The sequence below is a fragment of the Carya illinoinensis genome, chromosome 16 (genome assembly GCF_018687715.1).
Source record: "Carya illinoinensis cultivar Pawnee chromosome 16, C.illinoinensisPawnee_v1, whole genome shotgun sequence".
NCBI lineage: Eukaryota > Viridiplantae > Streptophyta > Magnoliopsida > Fagales > Juglandaceae > Carya > Carya illinoinensis.
In genome coordinates this window covers 27,797,017-27,812,555 of record NC_056767.1, presented here as the reverse complement: position 1 = coordinate 27,812,555, position 15,539 = coordinate 27,797,017, and the positions used below count along the sequence as shown (strand labels likewise).

General features: G+C 37.1%; 2 protein-coding genes across 5 annotated transcripts; one reads left to right on the top strand and one right to left on the bottom strand.

Moving 5' to 3' along the window:
• Positions 1-914: 914 nt before the first annotated feature.
• LOC122298692 (cytochrome P450 CYP73A100-like) lies at positions 915-2,946 on the top strand. The gene is made up of 2 exons (XM_043108551.1): positions 915-1,864; positions 1,960-2,946. Exons 1-2 carry the CDS (start codon positions 996-998, stop codon positions 2,693-2,695), a joined length of 1,605 nt encoding a protein of 534 aa, XP_042964485.1. The 5' UTR covers positions 915-995; the 3' UTR covers positions 2,696-2,946.
• A 1,005-nt stretch (positions 2,947-3,951) lies between these two features.
• On the bottom strand, positions 3,952-14,871 carry LOC122298691 (auxin response factor 19-like). 4 transcript variants are annotated; one of them, XR_006239514.1, is made up of 15 exons: positions 14,209-14,871; positions 13,730-13,845; positions 12,378-12,476; positions 12,235-12,291; positions 11,853-12,008; positions 11,692-11,776; positions 11,329-11,419; positions 9,354-9,521; positions 9,066-9,188; positions 8,579-8,654; positions 8,345-8,483; positions 5,927-7,749; positions 5,634-5,824; positions 4,377-4,942; positions 3,952-4,273 (listed from the first exon to the last, which is right to left on the bottom strand). XR_006239514.1 is itself a non-coding variant. In XM_043108547.1 (14 exons), exons 1-14 carry the CDS (start codon positions 14,267-14,269, stop codon positions 4,807-4,809), a joined length of 3,321 nt encoding a protein of 1,106 aa, XP_042964481.1. In that variant the 5' UTR covers positions 14,270-14,871; the 3' UTR covers positions 3,952-4,806. The 4 variants fall into 4 exon arrangements, 3 of the variants coding, with proteins under 3 accessions (XP_042964481.1, XP_042964483.1, XP_042964484.1); XM_043108547.1 differs by having other exon boundaries at positions 3,952-4,942; XM_043108549.1 differs by having other exon boundaries at positions 3,952-4,942; positions 9,354-9,518; positions 14,209-14,870.
• Between the last annotated feature and the right edge of the window lie 668 nt (positions 14,872-15,539).

Below are 15,539 nucleotides of genomic sequence, written 5' to 3'. Positions count from 1 at the left end.
TATTTTGTGCCATAATTATTATCTTATTCAAAGGTAGCAAACTACTAATACTGATTTTCAATGAAAAACCAAATAAACATTTACACTACAAACTATCTATATGATATAATTTAATTTATAATATTTTTTAAATTAAATTATGTTCAAATAAAAGTATTTGTGGCAAATATTGTTGGTTGGAGCGGATCAACCACGTTCAGATTGACTACAGACGTATTTCTTGGGCATGAAGATTGCTAAGAATTGAGTGTATTTTTAAATGAAAAAAATGTTGTCATCCGTTTGAAAAAAAAATGGGACCCCACATTCTTGGATTCTTGTGCATGGTTTTTCAACTCACCAATTTTCTGAAAGGACAAAAACCAACCCCTCATGTTGACTGGGTCTGCTGTTTGACTCTGTCTCGTTTATTAACCTTATTTTGTCATGAATTAAAAGAAGTATATTGTATATATCATAAGTTCTAATTACATGAAATACAGGTTGATCGAATAGGTTTAAACATTAAGATCTATGCACGTTTTTCCAGGATATTCTCAATAGACCAATCATTTATCAAATAAAGAAAATAACTTGTTTTACAAAAATATAAATTACTACTTTACAAATTGACTAGAAGCTCTCTCTTGGTAATTGTCTCATAAATATAACACTTGTCTTAAATAAATAATAAAGTAAGAAATTCAGTTTAAAGTAAATTATTAAAAGAAATTCTTAGTGGGTAGGGGAGGGAGAGAGAGAGATGATTATGACTAGGAAGCGTTACACCTACCAACTGAAACTCTTTACCTCGTCATAAACATGCTACGCATCCTCCTACCTTGGTTTCAACTTAGCCCCTGGATTCTCTCAAAACCATTGGACACCAACCCTCCTGCGTATCCCCCCTTTACTTCTCATCTATATATGGCCATTTCCCTCTCCTTCCAACTCCCACATCAAACTCCTCTCTCTCTCTCTCTCTCTCACACACACACACACACAAAAAGAGAGTAATGGCTCATCTCCTTGCAAAACCCATCTTTTACACCCTTATCACAGTAACACTTATTTCAATAACCAAGTTTACATTTTCCCACCTCTCTGTATCTTTGTCTCCAATTCTGTTAGTCATCCTCCCTTTAGTTCCAGTCATTCTCTACTACTTCAACTCAATCTCCAACGCCTCCACCACCCTTCCTCCAGGCCCTCTCTCTATCCCTATCTTTGGAAACTGGCTCCAAGTTGGCAATGACCTAAACCACCGTCTGCTGGCTACCATGGCTCAAACCTATGGCCACATATTCCTACTCAAACTAGGTGCCAAGAATTTAGTCGTGGTGTCCAATCCTGAGCTTGCCAACCAAGTCCTCCACACACAGGGCATCGAATTTGGGTCCCGGCCACGCAACGTTGTCTTCGACATCTTCACCGGCAATGGACAAGATATGGTGTTTACAATATATGGTGATCACTGGCGTAAGATGCGCCGCATCATGACACTTCCATTTTTCACCAACAAAGTTGTGCACCAGTATAGTGATATGTGGGAGGAAGAGATGGACCTAGTGGTGGATGACCTGAAGAAAGATGAAGGAGTTAGAACAAAGGGAATAGTTATCAGAAAACGCTTGCAGTTGATGCTATATAATGTCATGTACCGGATGATGTTTGATGCAAAGTTTGAGTCACAAGAGGACCCTTTGTTCATTGAGGCAACAAGATTTAACTCTGAAAGGAGTCGGTTGGCTCAGAGTTTTGAGTATAATTATGGAGATTTCATTCCTTTGCTTAGACCATTTTTAAGGGGATACCTGAACAGGTGCAAAGACTTGCAGAGTAGAAGGCTGGCATTTTTTAACAACTATTATGTCGAGAAAAGAAGGTAATCATATCATTTTGTTCCCTCATTTCAAGTTTTATACTAAAAGCTCTTAATTTTCAATACTAAAAATTTTCATTGCTTTTGTGTGTTGATAGGAAAATTATGGCTGCCAATGGAGAGAAGCATAAAATAAGTTGTGCCATTGACCACATAATAGATGCTCAGATGAAAGGAGAAATCAGTGAAGAAAATGTTCTGTACATAGTGGAGAACATCAATGTTGCAGCAATAGAAACAACATTGTGGTCTATGGAGTGGGCCATAGCTGAGTTGGTAAACAATCCGACCGTCCAACGCAAGATCCGCGATGAAATCTCATCCGTCCTTAAGGGTCGTGCAGTCACAGAATCTAACCTGCATGAGCTACCTTATCTTCAAGCCACGGTCAAAGAGACACTAAGGTTGCACACCCCAATTCCTTTGTTGGTACCCCATATGAATCTTGAAGAAGCAAAGCTAGGAGGTTATACCATTCCTAAAGAGTCTAAGGTAGTGGTCAATGCCTGGTGGCTAGCAAACAACCCTGCATGGTGGAAAAATGCCGAGGAATTCCGGCCAGAGAGATTCTTGGAAGAAGAATGTGCCACAGATGCCGTGGCCGGTGGAAAAGTCGATTTTCGATACTTACCATTTGGCATGGGAAGGAGGAGTTGCCCGGGGATCATACTAGCACTACCAATCCTAGGCCTTATCATTGCCAAATTAGCATGTAATTTTGAGATGAGGGCTCCGCTCGGAATGGAAAAGATTGATACAAGTGAAAAAGGAGGGCAATTCAGCTTGCACATTGCAAACCATTCCACTGTCATCTTCCATCCCACAACAGCATGATTTGGTCAAACAATCGTTGATGAGATGAAGAATCAAATGGAAATAGAACATTGGCGTTTTGATTGTTTACATTCTATCAGTTCTCGATCAGTTCAAACAAAGGCAATTCTCTAGACAAGAAAAGGATAAGGGTTAATCACACACACACACGCATACATTGTACTCTTGAGTGTATTCATCTCCATTTGTGAGAAATAAGCACACAGTACGATTATTTTGATGAAATAAAAGACCAGAGAGTTTTCTACTCATTTTCAAGAACTTAACGAGAGACTACGAAAAGATGCTAGCCATATACCCAAACACCATTATTGAAGTCTGACATGAAAGACCTATGTTTCTTACAATATCCTGAGGCTTGACATGAATAGTTGATGAGAAAAATATAGTACTCTCGTCCCAAACAACCTCTTCCACGATCCTTCATATAATGGATTTCATCAAATATGACCCAGGCAACTTTCTTCGAAATCTCCGAACCCCTATAAAGCATTCCCCAAAGAATCTCAGTTGTCATGACCAAACAGTTAGCATTAGGTGACAGAGTAACATCAACTGTCACCAACCCCACATCTTTGAACTCTTGAATAAGCTCTCTGTATTTCTGATTGCTCAGAGTTTTCAATGGCGAAGTATATATAACCCTCTGCCGACATCAGAACCGACTCGTTCGATCCGTTCTAAGAATGCCACAGATAGCTGCTGAAACGGGTCGAGCGTGAAAGGGTTGAGGGGGTTCCATGAATAGATTTATCCTTGATTGAAGTGTACCCCCTTGGAACTGCAACCTCATGTACGCATGTGCGCATCAAATTGCTAACGACTTGGAGAGATGCTTGATTGGTGGTTCTAGTGACCTCTGATTCTTCGGGTTCTTTCTGTCGATTCATAAGAACCTCCAGATTTTGGGCTTCAGTGACCTCTGAATCCTCACGTTCTCATTGCCATTTTGGGACAGATCCATGATTATGGGTTTCAGTGAACTTATATTTTTCAATTTGAAGTTCTTTTCGTTTCCATTTGTTGGAGATTCTTCCATTGCTAAAGCTTAAAATTTCTAGATCTGTTACAGATGTCAATAAAATGCAACAAAAAGATGAAAGAAAAATGTAAATCTACAACGAGAACAATAAAAATAATTGCTTTACAAGATTTCATGTGAAACTTTTTTGTGCACATTGTAGGCCACTGTAAGGAAACAGCCAAGAAAAGAACCAAGAAAGGAAGGAGATATGGAAAAGTACTCAAGAAAGAGATTGAAAGAAATCCAGAATTATGCACTTCAATTCTTGATTAGAGTTTTGAGGAACTCTTAACCTGCACATGAAATCATCTACAACACTGGAAAACACTTGCCTTTCATCTACACGAGCCACTCTACATGATAGTATCTAAATGCATCGTTCTGATCAAGTAAAACACAGATTACATCACATAAAACACACGCATTACAATTCCCTTCTTCTCCCATGAAACGCGCCGTTTCATTTAACCTCAACACATCGTTTATTAATCCTTCTAAACGCCCCGTTTCATCAACTTTCTTTATTCCAGCCGTTAATCTCGTTATTCTTCAGTCTTCACATAACAGCCACCATTTTAAGAAATGTTAGGTCTACAAAGAAATCTACCAATCTATACATTTGAAACTAGGCCTTGCAATATCATCCTTTTAGCTTACCATAGGACACTGACGTGGAAGAACTTAAAAAATTTTAAGTTTGAAGGCAAAACAATTGAGTATTGATCCCATAACAGCATCATCATGTTGAAGAGCTTGGGCACATTCCAAATTGGGTTGTTCACTAGCCTGGAAATAAGACTTCGTGGGATCTAACTCGTACCAATAATAGCCATCCATTCAAGTATGGTGCGAAGCTTCTCTCTTCTTCTTTGTCACCTTTTCCCTCTATTTCTCACCTCAGAGATCGCTTCAAGCAACAGCCAACATTCAAGGAAAATGCCACGTTTAACTACCCAAGGATCATTTCTCAATGGAAGTATGCCTAGAAAATACATTTGTGGCATATATTATTCACATGCCATATGGGAAACTGTGGAGTAAAGTTCCTGACCCAGAAGATGAATGGTTAGCATTTGGGAGGACTACATTAAGCAACTCCCCCATTAGAGCTGCTGCAGGCTTGATTCGGAAGTACACCACTTCCGATATCTACATCCAAGCTCATTTGCTGGACTTCTTGAGGGGACAGGATCTTGATGCAGTGAACACAATTAACAAACTCCCTGAAATACACCAAAACATTAAAAAAAAAAAAAGAAAAATGTAAGACAAACTAACTGAAATTTGGGGCCTACAGTTTCCTTGGATCAATGGCCCCTAACACTTTTCCAATTATTTAAAACTAGACCAACAAATTATTTCATGTCTGAAAACAGTGGTAAGGACAAAACAAGTAGCAAATATATGCCAAGATCATTTCCACAGGCAGCAGAAACAAACAATTCACAAAAAGTTGTTTTCGGCCTCAGAGGAAAGGATAATCATCCAAACCAGACGTAAATCAATCAGAAACTAGGGAAACAACACTAGAGAAAAAGATCGGAAAAAACCAGCATAACTTCTGTGATTTATTAAGGAAGGATCTATGGTCATTGTGAATAAGCATGTAAAAAGCAACACAAAATACATTGTGGCAAGAAGCTGATTGGCTTATAATCTGAATTGTTGGAAATAAATAGAAGCACCAGGGCAGGACCTCAACAAACTTTGTTAGGAAACATCCTCCAAGGTAAACACTAAAATGTAAGATACCCAACAAACATCTGGCCCAAAAGACATGATAAAACCAATTTTGAACTGAAGACCTCACCGCTTTCTTTGTAACAGGAAAACTTGTGTGTGTGCGCACACCCGTACACATACATGCGCATGAAAAATGTAATCCTAAAAGCAGAAAAGGAATGAAGGACATACTCCCAAGGGTCATCTCCCAACAAGAGAACATCATTCTCGTTATCTACATAGACAAATTTCCAGCCAATTCTCTGCCTATCCTCCAACTGTCCCTCTATGCCAAACATTCGAGCCAGACCTTGTTTAAGCTCACCATAACCTGAATAACTGGTGATATCAATTGATCTCCCGACAGCTCCACGTTTGTACACCTTCAAAATAACATTAACCAATTCAAAATCCTAGAGTATTATGAAAAATGACAGATAGAACTAATGCCAGTTGCTGGAAGGTCTTTTTAAAGCAAAAAAAACCTTGGTATATGTTCGCATTCGCTGGAACTGTGGTGGTGGAGCCCAAGGACCTCTATTCAAGAGGCTACAATCATTTACTGTTGAATCAATTGAGTTGAATGTCATATGTGGTACTCCAAAAGACTGGGAAACCATGGAGGATGAAAGTTCCTGCTGATCATCTTTTGAGTTTTCATAGTTTGTAAGCATGCCTGCCGAAGAGTAATTGTTGTGGAAATCCTTCCCTAACCCATCCATTCCCTTTGATAAGAAAGGATCAGGATTCATAGGCATCCCTATTTGGCCATCAATGTTGGTTCCATAAGAAACATTACTCCTGAGATCTGCCTGAACTTCCCCATCCTGGCTGGTGTCTCTGAGCAAAAATGATTGTGGATTGAAAGACACTGAATTATTCTGCAGTAAATGGACATCATTTTGGGAAAGGCAAACTGAAGTTGTCGAAGATGATGTATCCAAGTAATCTGTCTGGGCAACAGCACCATTTAGGAATGTTTGTGGAGCAAAAGATCCATGACTGTGACTCTTAGAGATGTGCAATGAAGGCTTAACTATGGGTTTCTGCTGAAAATCTTTAACCAAGTTAGCATCAGATGACATGGTTTCCAGTGCACTTGGAATAATGACTGTGGCAGCAGCCACGTTCTCCCCCATTGCCGTGCTTTGCCGGAACCTGCCATTCATCTCAGGTTCAACCACATTTGAGCATTTGTTCATGGAAGGTGAATTAGACCAAGATGGAACATCGTCAATTAATACAGTCTGCCCTGCTCCAGAAACTCCAGTTACTGTACTGCTAGCACCTGTAGATAACTGATTTGATGATGAGGGAAGTCCACCATACGCAGATATTTCAGGCAGAACACCAGATTGCTGTTGTTGAAGTTTTGGCTGCTGGGGTGGAAGAGAGAACCGAATATTTGTGTTGCTGTTATTCTTTGTCATCTGATGCGGAATAGTGTTAGACTGAGGGATTGAAGTTGTGGGTGCTTGAGGGAGGTCTGGCATTTGGTTGGATGTCATAGACCTAGAGAAGCTTTGGGACAAATCAAACAGCTGCCTCTGTGGATCTTGAATTTGCGTTAATTGAGCTGGCTGTTGCAGAGTTGACTGCTGTGCTAGAATAGATTGTTGCTGCTGTTGACACTTCTGTAAAAGTTGAATCTGAATCTGATTATCAGATATTTGTAACTGTTGGTTTACATGATCAGGCGGCTGAGGTTGACTAAGGTTTTGCTTTTGGTTCTGACCCATACTTTGTTGTTGGTGCTGCTGCTGCAGGTTCTGGGAAACATTTCTACAAGACTGATTGTTTTGAATAGATGGCTGCTGATGAACGTTATTGCTAGTTTGAGCATTGGACTCAGGCTGCAGAATCTGGGCCTGAACTTGGCTTGATGGAACAGTTTGATTAACGATATTTGGCCCCATTTGGTGAGTAATATCACCCAACTGCAGCTGTGGTTGAATAATGGATCCTAACGGGTTCAATGTGGAAGGTAGCTTTGGGAGTTGATCAATCTGTTGTGCTTGCTGAGGTAGCCTCTGAGATTTGAACTGCAAGTTGTTTGGCAGATTTATTGGTGGTCCTGACAAGCCCAACTGATGGGAAAGATCTGCTCCAGTAAAGCCTTGCAGAGTAGGTGTAGACAAGGAATGAACATAATTTGGCTGGATTGAGTTAGCGAGGGAAGGGTTTTGCTGCATGTTCATCCACTGGACTAAACTTTGTCCTGAGAGAGCCTGGGGATCCTTCATGCAGATATCATCACCAAGCCAAGGTATTGTCCGCCTTAATAAGTTGTCTAATTCAGATTCATCATCTGCAATAATTCCAAGGTAAGTCAAATGTCCTCTCCATAAAATGAGATGCAGGTATCTTTTACTTCGCTTTTCTTTTCTTTTTTTGGCTTGATTAATTAAAAGAAGATATAAAACCAAGTTAGAAAAAGAATAAGGAGACTATTTGTGATTTCCATTATCAGCAAGGCTGTTCAAAAATCATTCAAAAGATAGAACAAGACATTAACCTAGACAGAACAAAAGAGAGAGAATCCAATGAAACCCCAAACCCAGATCATTCAAGGTATTCATCTTTTTTTTTTTTATATAATTGAATCAGCTGATACTTTCAATTACTAGACGCAATTAATTGCATCTTAGCAAATTCTGAGGAGTAACCTGAGCAACAAACAACCTAGGTGCAACTCAAGCAAGAACTATTTCCTGAATTTAAGGACAAAATTCTTTTTCTTTTTCTTTTTCATGATGGGGAAACACCCCACGGACCACCGCAGAGCCCTTAAGATTCACCAGTGGAACCTATTTATGAACAAAATGATATGGCAAAATCATCTATAATAAAATTTAAACAACAAAAATTCTGCCAGGATTAAGGCCACCACAGCAAATTTGTACCTGGCATTCCTGGTTGCCTTGGACACTTTGATCTGAAGTATGGAGGAGGACAGATAAAAAATGGAGCAGTTACTGGTTCAATTTCCCAGATTGAGACCCGGTTATGCCTTTCCCCAGATGTTGACTCATCCCAACCAACCTGTTAAGGAATTGGGAACGAGTACACGGTAATCCACATTATTGATAGTGAAATTATGACAATTAAAACAGCGAAGACAACTCCAGAATTTCCACCTGCAAATTACGCCACTGTGAGTTCTTCCATCTGAGAGGGTCAAGATCAGCAATACCCATGATTGTACCCATATACCTGCAGAAGAAATGTATTTTCTTCGTCAGAACAAAATCTTTCAAATTCATTCAATACTTTTCTTGATAACTAAGCATTAAATATTCTAAAACGACATTGATGTAATCCCAGGATGCCATTTCACTTCTAATTTCTCAAGAATTTTTATTCTTTTGATAGGTAATTTCTCAGGAAACTATATCAACTATTCAAGAATCATGGCTAGAGCTAAATATGATATATGGAACCTAAAGATCCAAGTGCTAAACTTATATCTTTTGCAATTCAAAATAAACAGAAGGTGATCTTGTCTTCCTACATCTAGGACCCAATGGCATTCCACTGTCAGAACTATGGGGACAATTTTCCCAAGTACTCATGCCATTCTATTGTGAACATTAAGAGCACCAATAAAGATTGAAAAACAACTACCTTCTTGTTCCTGATTCTTCTGTTTCAAACATCATCCGAAAGCGCATGCCAAGTGATATTTGGTTGCTATATACAGCCTTGTAGTACTTGGCTAAAGGGATAACAAACTCTGATGGACTTGCCCTGCATGTGGTAGAAAGAAGGCTTCAGTTTTTTTTGATTCATAAGGATGGCGAAATTAATGCATTTGACATACAGCCAAGTTGATGCACTCAAAATATAATCAAGAAAATGTAAGAAACACTTATCAAGGAGAATACTAGAATATGGAAATTGAAAGATCTTGACCTGGGATTATAAAACACAGTGAAGGGGCTATTATTTGCAGCTGCATGGGCAGCAGCGGCAAGAATCCCTATATGCATACTATCGCTTGACAATACCGATGATGAAAGATTGGTGGGTTGCCTGTTAGCCCGCCTAATGCCCAAAAGAAGTTGCTGCTTTTCGTCCCTGCTAATAAGCATTAAATATTATATATTTAACTGAAGGGTATTTGTTTGCTCTGAAAAGTTTTGGTCAAAATAAGATATTGGACCCTGCACATTTGTGTCCAATTTCAAAATAATACAATCAGTTTTTTTCAATTTAGTCTAAAAGATTTTCAAAATGTCTAAATGTTAATCTAACTCTCCCTTATGTTAATCTAACTCTCCCTTATGGTCACCATAAAAACAGAAAATGCATATAAGAAATACATTATATGTATCTGTCTCCTCTAATGATTACATGAAATTAGTCTCACAAAATAGACAATAATTTGACACATATCAATTGGAAAGCCACATGTGCATCACATCTATAATTTTCCAAGAAATGATTAAAAAATAGTATAAAGAGCAAATATATATCTAGAAAGTCAAAAAAAAAATTTAAAAAACCAAACCAGAAAATAAATTAAAATACAAGAAAAACATTAAAAAAAAAAATTAAATCTTAATACAAGAAAAATATAACTTCAAAACCACAAAAAACCTAAAAAAATTAAAAAGAATGAGATATACTGGGCAGATTTCTTAACCTTTTAGAAGCAATGTTTCGGAAAGTGCAAGATGGGTATGGCATCATTTAGGCAAATCTTAATCTTGTGGGACTTTTTTTTTTTTTTTTTTTTGGGGGGGGCGGGGGGGAGGGGAGCGTGGGGTGGGGTGGGGAGGGGGGTTGAACCTGTTGTCAAAGGTTTCTATTGGGGCATTTGGGTTTTTTGCGTTTTCTTGACCAGGGTATCAAACAGCAGAACAAAATATTGACTCATGGAGAACAAGGATAAGGCAATGACCACAGGGTTTGAAAGTAGAGGTTGGGAAGGGTGGGTGGCTCGGTAAGCCAGGATGTTTCGGTGGGAAGGAGGTTTTGGTCATACTTGAAAGAGGGATGCTTTTCTAGAAACTATAAAAGATAACACTCAGGATGAGAAATGAAGAACAAATATAAGTTTTTAGAAATAGCAAGAGATTATCAGTCATTAGTAGCGACCAAAAGAAGTGAGTTCTCCAGTGGACTTTCTCAGTGTCAGTATTTGGAGAAAATTTGCATATCCAGTTTCTCTGCAAAAAGGTCCTTTTTCTATTTTATGTTTTTATTTTTGCTTCTTTTTCTTTTAATTTTCTGGTTTTTTAAATATTTTTTATTTTATCTTAATATTTAAAAAAATACATTATACATGTGGCGCACTTGTGGTCTATCAGGTGATGTGTGTTTGAATTGTCAGGTGACAAATGGAGGTTTGACCAAGGAACTAATTTGATCATTCCACAAATCACAGAGTAAAAAGTTTGATTAAAAAATGCAATGATCAATTTGACTTTTAAAGCAAATCACAAAAACTAATTTTATATTTAACCCAAATAAAAAAAAAAATAGATACAAATGAATTAGTATATAGGAAAAGTAGAGCAAGTATAAAATATTAAGGATCCCTAAACCCTGTATTTGCTAGAAGATATGACTTAACTCATGCAAATTATAAGGATATGTACAGAAAAGTTTCTAAAATCAGCTGTTATTGTTATCATAGAGTGACAATGAGGACAATAGAGGTAAAATTTGAGATGCTTCTCAGTCTTCCATAACCAGATTGAAATAATTGAAAGTTTATGGCTTAGGGAGCAAACAATATGTTTCCTAAATAATTTATATGAATCAAAACAGCATGCAGATATATGAAGTATTAAGGAGTCTGCCAATATAATTACAACAAACCCATTATAATCATGGCTTAATACAATGAAAAAGTTCAAATAGTCTCAACTTGTGACATTACCTAATGAATAAAACTGAGTCGCCAGCCAAAAGCCTCTTTCCACTAATGAATAGGCTCCACCCAGTCGTAAGCAAGTGACGTTTTGGTTGTCCTGGGACAAAGCAAAGCAAGAATTGGGTGCAGATGTTTAGAAAGGAATGATAGAAAATGTGATAATTATATATAAAGGTAATGTGCAGCTACATTAGTGTGAGGAATTTTTCAGTGGAACTTCCCAAAGTTTGAATTTGTGAACTTCAAATTTTAATTTGCTTTATTTGGATTAGCATGGAAGTTGCTTCAAGAATCATGTGAAATTTTGCATATGGAAGTTTTAGGCATCCAAATCCGAAGTTTGGGTTTAACTTTCAGATGAGAACATACCACGGTAGATATGGCGGAAATTCCATAAATTATCATGCAAATCCCTGGCCACAAGTTCTTGAGCAGGTGGTTGCATGGAGAAATCCTATACAGAAGCAAGAACGAGATGAAAATTTGAAATGAATACAGGAAAACCTTCAGAATAAAGGGAAACTGCTTACAAGAGGAGGGAAAATTTTCTCTGCTGCACGGCGTGGCACAGAGAAACCTCCATGGGTGCTTGTATCACTTGCTGTCAATGTTTTACAGAAAAAATCTGGTTGGGGTTTATTTGTCTTGAGTGTAAGATCTGATCTCAATAACTCATCCTGGTCAAACTGCAGATGAAGGTTGATAGATTTAGATTTGAGTTTCTAATTTGGACCATGCTAAGTTCACTTTCAGAAGTTCCTAGAGATTGGCTAGTGTCTTCTTCTCTCTCTCTCTTTTTTTTTTTTGGCTTAGAAAACAAACCACAAAACAAAAGCTACCATTGACTTAATCGCATCTACAGAATTCTATTAATGGATAAAGTTGCTACTCATTTTGGTGTGAAGTCCTTACAGAAGGAACCGGTTGGAGTGTCATCTGAGCATATACTTCATCTGTTTCAGGATCCGCCTAATAATTCAACCATGAAAAATTGACAAACTTAGTAATGAAATTAATCTGTTTGGAAGTTAAAAGCCAGTTAATGCCAGCCATACATGCAGGGTGACATTATGAAGGAGGCATAGTAGCTTTGAAGGAAGATTTGGGTAGTTCGGGATTTGTGCATCCACATCCTTCTTCATAGATGCTGCAACCTGAAACCAGGATCGTAACCCTGAAGTCAGGACACAAACTCATTTGAAAAGGAGAAGATACCTTCAATAAAATACAGAATCTTTTCAAGTTAAAACTATTATTATTTTTTTATAGGTTTTTCAAGGTACAACAATTATATAATAAACTGCATGCTTGGAGTTCAAAAATAATTTTCAAGCCCAAGAAATACTTATACTTCAGGTTTAGTTAATCCCTTTTACTTATCTTTTTTTCTGTAAATCCACCTTTTTTACTTATGAAATAAGATTAGATAAACCTGAAGTGCAAACCTTCAAGTTTATTGAACCTTGTTATACGGTTCACACGAGAAATAAAATGACTGTAAACACTATGCTCATCCTTACACCACAAGCAACATAATCTTGGTGCTTAAATTTTAAAATCAAAGACTTACATAATTACAAAATAAAAACGTTATCATCTCACCCTAAAGGTAAAAAGATATTTGCCTCCCAAAACCCTTTAGAGAAATCCCAAAAGACTTTTTTCTTTTTTCCCTTCCACATAAAGTTTCTTCATAGATTTTTCACCAAACCACTTCTTTATGTAGACACGAAGACCAGCAGACATAAGAGAGGGTAACTTCTACAAAAGCTAAGGCCAAAAGATTCCTAAAAATATGGTAGTATGGTAAGCATTCCCCCTAGGAAGGGAAAAAGAGAAGAAAACAAGAAAAGGAACAGTTAATATTTTGGGTATAAAGGGAAGACGAGAATAAACCCAAAACAAATCAGGAAAAAATTGGAGAATAGAGGCCAAGGGATGATACCCTTACTTTACCATGCTTTACTACCCAGTTATTTATTTTTTCTCTTTTTACTATTCGAATATGGATTAAAAATCCCAAATCATGAACTTCTTGCATAATTTAAAAGAAAATAAATTTAATTAACCAACTTAATCATGTAATTTAATTATAAATAAATTTAATTTTATAAAAATAGACTCAAAAAGCAAAAGAATGTCACTTTTTATAAAATTGAATTTATTCTTAATTAAGTTACATGATTTCGTTAATTTGATTGAATTTATTTTATGTTAGATTATGCAAGAACGTTAGTTCTTCAGATTTTCATTCCAGATTCAAAGAGCCAAAGGAAAAAAAAAAAGGTAAAGATAAAGGAAGTGCAAGGTATCATTATCCAGAGGCTAATACAGAGAGATAGAAAAATGAGTGAGAGTGAACATTAAGCAGAGGCACCAACACGGCACACAATAGCAGAGCACACACCTGTTCACTGTGTCCTTGTGGGAAGTAGACCACGTGTGTCCCAGCCGGCGGCAGGTTCACCAGCGGCCCGGCGCAGGCTTGCCATAGTTCATGGTTTATGCTCTTCTTCTCTAATCCTACACCACGTTTCACCCTCCCATTCGTCAGAGAAAACTCCATCATATCATTGCTCTTTTATACTAATAATAACCCGTTTGTTTCCTCAGAAAACAGGGTAGGAAAATTTGGATTCTTGCAAAACAGAGCAGAAGCAGTAAAAGATATTCGGAATCTTCTCAAGCTCATTTTTCTCGGAGACTTTCGAAAATTGGAAATCCTTGAAAAACCGGCACGAATACAACCGAAGAAGAGCATAAAGACAAAAGGCAATAAATCCATTTTTTATGATCCACCGATTCGTCCGATCCCTCTCACTATTAGAAAGAGACAAACAGAGATGAGAGAACATGTCAACATAAACCGAGACGGAGAACTTTTACCTTCGCAAAGATTGGACGCTGACGTGGCAAAGCCGGCACCGGCATTCGCCGGCGTCTTCATTGTCTTCCCCGGCGAGTTCACAGAAAGATGGTAAAAAATATTTCAATCGTTCATCTCCTTCCGGGGTGAAGTCAAACTCTTCGTAGCTCACCCTATCGTTTAACCTCCGATCAACTAAAAAAGCCCAAACCGAAGCTCAGAAGCAGAGTAGAATTTTGACTTTCTCAGCTAAGAAGCTCAGATCAGCTCAGGGAAAGACCAAAAGTTGACTTTTTGAGGGGAAAAATAAAAAAAGAGGAGGAAGGAATAAATTCCGGCGAGGCCACCGGAAAGTTGAGCAGATTGGCCAGCCGACCGAAAAGGTAAGCAATGAGGAAGGGAAAAAAAGAGTTGGGTTTTGTTTGCTGAGTGTCCAGACTCCAGAGACACCAGACCAAGTGTCGAAGCTTTGCCCCCTATATTCCCCTACAGCACCCAGACATTTTCATCTCTCTTCTTCACCTCCTTTTCCCAATGCTCTCTCTCTCTCTCTCAAAAAAAAAAATAGCCTTTTTGGCTTTTTGTGTCTCTCTGTTTCGCCTGGTGAAGGACGTAACAACTACAGTATACTAAGCACTTGTCTGCCTCTCTCCTCTCTCTATAGCTTCTCTCCTTCTCCGAGGTTAAGGATCCTTCTCGCTTGCCCGATCAAACCGAATGTAATAATTTTTTCTTTCGAATTTAATTAATTTTAATAAATAATTATAAAAAAATTTTATTATATATAAATAAAATATATTGATATTAATTTTTTTATATTTAAAATTTAAATTAGTATTATTTTTAATAAATTTTATTTTTTAATCAATCACATTAGATTGATATATATATTAGTACACAGTTATACTTACAACTAAATTTTTTCTTTTTAAAATATATAAAATGTATAGTGACGACTAGTATTACTCTAAGAAAAATATTTTCCAATATCTCTCAATTACATATAATATAAAATATGATGAGTTGAGATAAAAATTCAACGTTAAATAAAATATTAATAAAAAATAATTTTAATATTATTTTTATTTTAAAATTTAAAATAATAAATTATTTATTTTATTTATTATAAAAAAATTAAAATAAATATAATATATAAAAATGATAAGTACAATTATTTTTTTTTTCACATAAAAGTCTGGGTTAAGAAAATAATGGAGCTTGACTGAATATTACACACTACACCAACCCAACTACAGCTGCACATGCTTAGATAAGATGTTGTGATTATTATAATTATATGGGTCCCATTTTAAAGCTCCATCTGCACCAAATAATTATAAGTAAATAAGTC